The sequence below is a fragment of the Zophobas morio genome, unplaced genomic scaffold, assembly GCF_036711695.1.
Source record: "Zophobas morio isolate AGI-343-1 ecotype UQ-CSIRO unplaced genomic scaffold, CSIRO_AGI_Zmor_V1 ptg000571l, whole genome shotgun sequence".
NCBI lineage: Eukaryota > Metazoa > Arthropoda > Insecta > Coleoptera > Tenebrionidae > Zophobas > Zophobas morio.
In genome coordinates, this window is record NW_026972674.1 from 38,117 (window position 1) to 45,424 (window position 7,308).

The 7,308-nt window shown below is 37.3% G+C and overlaps 1 protein-coding gene across 2 annotated transcripts in view; it reads left to right on the top strand.

Moving 5' to 3' along the window:
- Positions 1 to 3,524, top strand: part of LOC135121379 (ecdysone receptor-like) — a 33,135-nt gene extending 29,611 nt beyond the window's left edge. For both annotated transcript variants that reach the window (XM_064045690.1, XM_064045691.1), the window contains one exon: positions 94 to 3,524. In XM_064045690.1, the coding sequence (XP_063901760.1) occupies positions 94 to 347 (254 nt within the window). In that variant the 3' untranslated portion in view covers positions 348 to 3,524. The remainder of the gene's footprint in view (positions 1 to 93) is intronic.
- The last annotated feature ends 3,784 nt before the right edge of the window (positions 3,525 to 7,308 follow it).

Below are 7,308 nucleotides of genomic sequence, written 5' to 3' on the forward strand. Positions count from 1 at the left end.
CAACGCGAAAAACAACAATTACGCCACCCACCACAACAAAAATTACGCGGTGTCATCAAAACGCGCTTGTGTAACGTCTCTGTGTTGTTTTAGAGCGCCCGGCGCTGATCGAGGGTTGGAAGGTGGAGAAGATCCAGGAGATCTACCTGGAGGCTCTGCGGGCGTACGTCGACAACCGAAGGCCGAAAGACAAGGCCGCCACGATATTCGCGAAGCTCCTGTCGGTGCTGACCGAATTGCGGACTTTAGGCAACCAAAATTCGGAGATGTGCTTCTCGCTGAAGCTGAAAAACAAGAAGCTGCCGCCGTTCCTGGCGGAAATCTGGGACGTCGACCTGAAGACATAGTAGAGGCGACGTACCGACAGGTGGATGTTTGCTGCTGTTTGGAAAGCGAATAAATACGACTTAATAATGGCAGTGGATCGGCTCACCACCGAAAGTTGGCTGTGAAATATGTAAATTTTTTTATTATTATTATTATTAAACGAATGTTGGACGGCATCTAGAGAAAATGTTATTACTGAGCATAGATTTATTTAGATAATTACATAGTGAATATTACTCGATGAATCAAACTATTATGTAGATTTTATAAATGCCTGTATAAACTCTGCGACTTTTGTAAAACACTTTATCTTGGCAATTTGCTTACTTAATTGGTAAGACTGGACCGGACTGACTTAACAGAGGTGCCTTCACTTGAAATACGGATCATACGACTGAGGGCAGGTGCAAATTATGACAATTACAATGCCAGTAGAGTATAGGCCGACTGGAAAATGATCTGAAATTTTGAAAAAGTGCAATTTAATTTTATTTCAAATTTAAAAATGTAAAACGAAGCGTTAACGACTAAAGCACCAATCTACGGCGAAAGGAGGCAGAATTACTTCAAATCGTTATAACAAAGAAGCAGCCGTCCGCTATTAATTCAAAATAGTGAAACGTGAAGTGATTCGGATCTGACAGTGATCAGCGACGAGGACTCGTGCCATTTTATCCGGGCATCTGTCATACATACGTATAACCACACTATACAACAGACTATCCTGCCTTTACAAACTATTGATGTTTAACTCTTCAATGTGTAGTTGTAGCCTACTCATTTTTATACTGTACTGTATAGTTTCTGCATTCGTGCTCTGCTGCTAGATGCGCTCGTAATTATACGACATATTTTTCATCAGTGTAGATAGAAAACATACATATTTTCATAAAAAAAAAAAAAACACAAGAGACAGATGTATTTTTGTTGGACACCGGGTTATTTCTTCGCGTGCGACATCTATATTGCCTTGCCACATATTCAAAGCACACGGTTTTTGTTCACGCCGGGAGTCAACCAACACCCAAATTGTTGATACTACTCGCCGTCGACGACGACACCCGAAAACCCAAGCACTTTCGAAAATCGTTCAGGTGCCATGAACGACCGTGAACCTGACACGCCCACCGCTCTTATTCTATTAATACGAGCTACTTCATCGACGGATTAAAAAAAGTTTGTTTAACGTGCTCGATTTTATTGATTTTACGATCTTAAACAGATCGCCGGGAATATTTATTATTTTATTTTAAGCCCGGCGCGCATAAATCGCATTTATTCCGGGCTCTTACGCGACAAGACAATGCCCCACAAAATATCCAATTGAGGTGATCTACAGTTTATTTTATTTTAAATTTCCCGCGCTCGAGGTGACACAAAATGGATACGTCATTCGTTCGTAGCGACGAATAGCCTTGATAAAGCATTCGTTGTTACGGTTCAATGATTGTCAATCATAAACAATATTGATTTTTATTCATTATCATGATTAGAAATTCGTCAAGGACAAAGTTGTGTTACCTACCACGAACCAATCAATTTTCCCGAGTGTGTCAATAAATAAACACTGAGGCTTTAATTCGCCATAAATTATACTAAATTGTGTTTATTGGTCGTTCATCGCACCAGGACCGACTCAAATTATAGTCAAAGACGTACTTTTTTTTTATAAAAATTTAAAACGCAGTGACGCTTTTCACGAAAGGTTAATGCCATCAGGTTTGACGTCAGAGGGTTGGATTCGATTGAAAGTCGCCCGATTACTGTAATTTAGCCGTCAATGAAATTTTTTATTGGAACTTTGGCCAACTCTAAATCAAAATGTTTTGCGATTTTCGTAAGTGTCGAGGTGTCGATCGTGTAAGCGTGGTGTATTTGGAGCCCGTTAGGGGCAAAGTGCGTCGAGGTCCGCGAAGCGTACAAAAGTGAAAAAATTAATGGTACAAAGTTTTCAGGAAGTTCTCGTTATATTCTTACTTAACGGTTGGCTCCTTAGTTCTCACTGCCAACAGTGGCTCTGTCTCTCACTCATCCATCATGATATCACGTACGGTGTCTCACTCGATGTCTGCGTCCATGCAGTCTTTGTTTCGTCGTCGGATCAATTCAAATCAGGCACAAGTAATTTCTAATATGTATAACGTTGAGTCACTGCCAAATTTTTTGGACTGCCATTCACTCCAACTACGATAGATTTTTTCATATTCAATGTGTAGCGACTGCATGGATCCGTTACTGTGTACATGTCCGCGGCTAGCGCGGTTCGCGCCGCCGCCGCAAGGTGGCGCTCGCGTTGCGGCGGCTCGTGGTCTTGTAGCTTAAACTGTATTTCGATTTTGTTTGATTCAGTGTGTTGTTACATGACAAGTAGCATGGGAACACGGACCGGTGTGATTCTAGCTAGCAGATTAATTTGGACGACTCCGTCATCTCTCGGTTCGTAGCGAAGATTCATTAATTAGGAGAACTTAAGTATGTATGATAATTGTAAATAAACTGGTTTGAAATCAGGTTTCGAGATAAGTTGCGTCTTTTGTGTTGTTTCACTTCTTTTGTCCGAGCAGGACGCAAAGAAACTCGACCGTGCCTGCTTGCACACAGAAGAGTCCATTCCTACTACGAGTGAACTATATAATATTTAGACTTATTGAAACGTGCAATATGTACAAATTTTACTAATTTACTTTTTTTATATATCATTAATTAAGTACTGTATATCGAGATGATTACTATTAATAAAATACGTGTTACTTTTATACTGAGCATACTGAGTGGCAGTATTATACGTTTAAAACGGCAACCGTTCTGACGAATTGCCCAATTTTGTCAGTTAGGTTGAAGCAACCCCGAAAATTAAAAACGGTAGTTTGCTCGAAACAGCCATGTTCGTGCGGTGGCGCCGATCGACCACTCGATTCGTGGGCTAACGAATTTGAAGATTTTGAAGTTACCTTTCATTTTCATTCGATTTGGGACGATTCGAGTGCCCGGTCGTCTGCCACCGCTCCTGTTTTATTACTATTGAATTGACGAGTTATATTTAATATTTAATGTACAGATGACTATTTGTTGTTTTCGTTTCCTCTCATGACTGCTTCGAGCGTGGATGCCTTAAATCACAGTTGACCTGTAAATCGAGTGTTGTTCGAACAGTTCGATGAATATATTTTGTGCAGTAAACATTAAATTACTAGATAGTTTGAGTTTTATTTTTTACCCGATTTTAACACCTTCCTTTCGACGACAACACAAAAATCTACACCAATCCCGACTCGGAAATGTCGATGAAATATGGAATATGCAAGGATCTGATGAACCCCTACTTTGTTTTTTTTTTGTAGGTTGTAATTTTAAATAATGGGAATTTTAATTAAAAAGGCCTTCAGACTATAATAACGATGTTCATGATCTAATTAACCTCGGAATAAGTTAAATAATTCGTCAATGAACTTGCTCAGAAAGAAAAATCAGTTTTTAAGAAGTGAGTGACGTTTTTTTATAAACTGGAGACTCTGGTTAATCTTCATAAGTCCGTAGAATTAAATTTTATAACTTGTGTTTAAGTACTATTTGTTTACACACCGTTTTATTCTTCAATATTACCCTTTTCACGCTAAAGAAAGCTCGTTAACCTTGTAGTTAGTTAACGCGTAGATATTTACAGTGTCGGATTGAGGGCATGGGGGCCACCGGGAAATTGTTTTTTTTTTTTTTTTTAATTTATATATTTAAAGCAGGTAACTAGCTGGAAAAATATAGACAATTTCAATTTTTCAGTAAATGCGTAACTTCGACTGTTTATGTTTATTCTTCGACCGAATTCGATTAGTAGCACAAACATCAGCGATTAAAAGAAAAGAAAATTTTGTTGATTTTGTGTCCTCAACGCATAGGAAAGGACTGATTTGTTAATTCATACTCAATTTTTTTCCCAAAAACACTCATAAATTTGAAAAAGTGTAAGATGAAGTGTTTTTTTTTTTGTTTTTATAAAAATCTCAAGGTCAGCGGTTTCTATAATACGGATCCGCTGAAATCATGGTCAAAATCTTTAGAAGTCCACAACTTTTAAGAAAATAACGTTAAAAATGCGGCGAGATGTTAAAAAAATGCATAAAAAAAATTTCACGACAATTGACATATTTTATTTTATAAAAAACTGTAACTTCAATGTCAAAATTGGCCTATTTGCTTAAAACATGATAAAGTACCTTAAAATAGATGAAAAACAGGTAAAAAAGCTTAAATAGATGAAAAAAAAATGAGGGGTGAAGCTTAGCATACATATTTCAGTTGGCGATTTTGGAAAAACGGTAGCAATTTCCGAAGAAACGAAGCCGAAAATGACTTCTCTAATTTTCGGAAATTGTCAGAAGTGCCAAAACCAGTCTTATCTTATCAATACTAGCCCCGCCCACCCACCCACTATTTTTTTAGAGGATATGACATTGCCAAAATCAGTCTGATCACAGCAAGTACTAGCCCCACCCACCCACCCCTCTTCTCATTCTCACGACTAATTTTATTTCTGTTCAGTAGAAGATCATTCATTTCATTCAAATCAGATGAAACCAATCACTGAAAAGGAGACAGGGTGGGTGGGCGGGGCTAATAATGTTCCTTTGTTGAGTGGGAGTGGAACTTAATAATAGAATCTACGATCCGAAAATGTGAAAAAGCGCTAATCTTTAAAATAGCTGTATTTCAATTGGCGATTTTCGAAAAACTGTAGGAATTTTCAAAGAAATGAAAACGAAAATGACTTCTGGATATCGAAATGTACAAGAGAATGTCTTCACTAATTTTCGGAAATAGTTGAAAAATGATGGAAAATGTCAAAAGTGCCAAAATCAGTCTCATCTTATCAATATTAGCCCCGCCCGCCTACCCTCTGTTTTCTTTGAGGATATGTCATTTGCCAAAATCAGTCTTATCTTAGCAAGTACTAGCCCCACCCACCCACCCACCCCTCTTCTCATTCTAACGACTAATTTTATTTCTGTTCCGTATAAGATCATTAATTTCATCAAGATCAGATGAAATCGATCACTGAAAAGGAGACCGGGTGGGTGGGCGGGGCTAATTATTTTATTCTGTCGAGCGGGAGTAGAAATTAATAATAGAATCTAAGATGTGAAAAAAGTAAAAAAAAGTAATAATCTTTCAAATAGCTGTATTTTAATTGGCAATTTTCGAAAAACGCTAGGAGTCTTCGAAAGAACGAAGCCAGAAATGACTTGTGGATATCGAAATCTACAAGAAAATGTCTTCAACTAATTTTCGGAAATGGTTGAAAAATGGTGGAAAATGTCAAAAGTGCCAAAATTAGTCTTATCTTATCAATATTAGCCCCGCCCACCCACCCTCTGTTTTCTTGGAAGGTATATCATTTGCCAAAATCAGTCTTATCTTATCAAGTACTAGCCCCGCCCACCCGCCCTCTTCTCATTCTAACGACTAATTTTATTTCTCTTTAGTATAAGATCATTCATTTCATTCAAATCAGATGAAATCATTCACTGAAAAGGAGGCAGGGTGGGTGGGCGGGGCTAATTATATTAGTACTTGCTCTTTCTGTTTTTCGAATTTTTAATTGCTTTCTCGGTTTCTCAATTTCTCGATCTTTCCATTATTCGACCTCTCCATTTTTTAAATTTTCAATTTTTCCATTTACGGATTTTTCAATTTTTAATTTTTCCTTTGGACTATTTCAATTTTCAATTCTTCGACATTTCAGCATTAGGATTTTTCAATTTCGATTTTTTAAATGTTGCATTATTCGCTTTCTCGTTTTCTTCGTTGATTTTTCAATTTTTCGATTTCTTGAATTTTCCAGTCTTTCGATTTTACAATTTTTACATTACTAGCCCCGCCCACCCACCCTTTGTTTTCTTAGAGGATATGTCATTTGCCAAAATCATTAATTTCATTCAAATCAGATGAAACCAATCACAGAAAAGGAAACAGGGTGGGTGGGCGGGGCTAATAATGTTCCTCTATCGAGTGGGAGTGGAAATTAATAATAGAATCTACGATGTGAAAAATGTAAAAAATCGTTAATCTTTAAAATAGCTGTATTTCAGTTGGCGATTTTCGAAAAACTGTAGGAATTTTCAAAGAAATAAAAACGAAAATGACTTCTGGATATCGAAATGTACAAGAGAATGTCTTCACTAATTTTCGGAAATAGTTGAAAAATGGTGGAAAATGTCAAAAGTGCCAAAGTCAGTCTTATCTTATCAATACTAGCCCCGCCCACCCACCCTCTATTTTTTTAGAGGATATGATATTTGCCGAAATCAGTCTTATCTTAGCAAGTACTAGACCCGCCCGCCCACCCCTGTCTTCTCATTCTAACGACTATTTTTAATTCTGTTCCGTATAAGATCATTCATTTCATTCAGATCAGATGAAATCAATTCGTGAAAATGAGACAGGGTGGCTGGGCGGGGCTAATTATTATCTTCTGTCGAATGGGAGTGGAAATTAATAATAGAATCTAGGATGTAAAAAAGTAAAAAAACCGCTAATCTTTAAAATATGTGTATTTCAATTGACGATTTTCGAAAAACTGTAGGAATTTTCGAAGAAACGCAGCCGAAAATGACTTCTGGATATCGAAATGTACAAGAAAATGTCTTCAACTAATTTTCGGAAATGGTTGAAAAATGGTGCAAAATGTCAAAAGTGCCAAAATCAGTCTTATCTTATTAAGTACTAGCCCCGCCCACCCGCCCTCGTCTTCTCATTCTAACGACTAGTTTTATTTCTGTTCAGTATAAGATCATTCATTTCATTCAGATCAGATGAAATCGATCACTGAAAAAAAGACAGGGTGGGTGGGCGGGGCTAATTATATTAGTACTTGCTATTTCTGTTTTTGGAATTTTTAGTTGCTTTCTCGGTTTCTCAATTTCTCGATCTTTCCATTATTCGACCTCACCATTTTTAAAATTTTCAATTTTCGATTTACGGATTTTT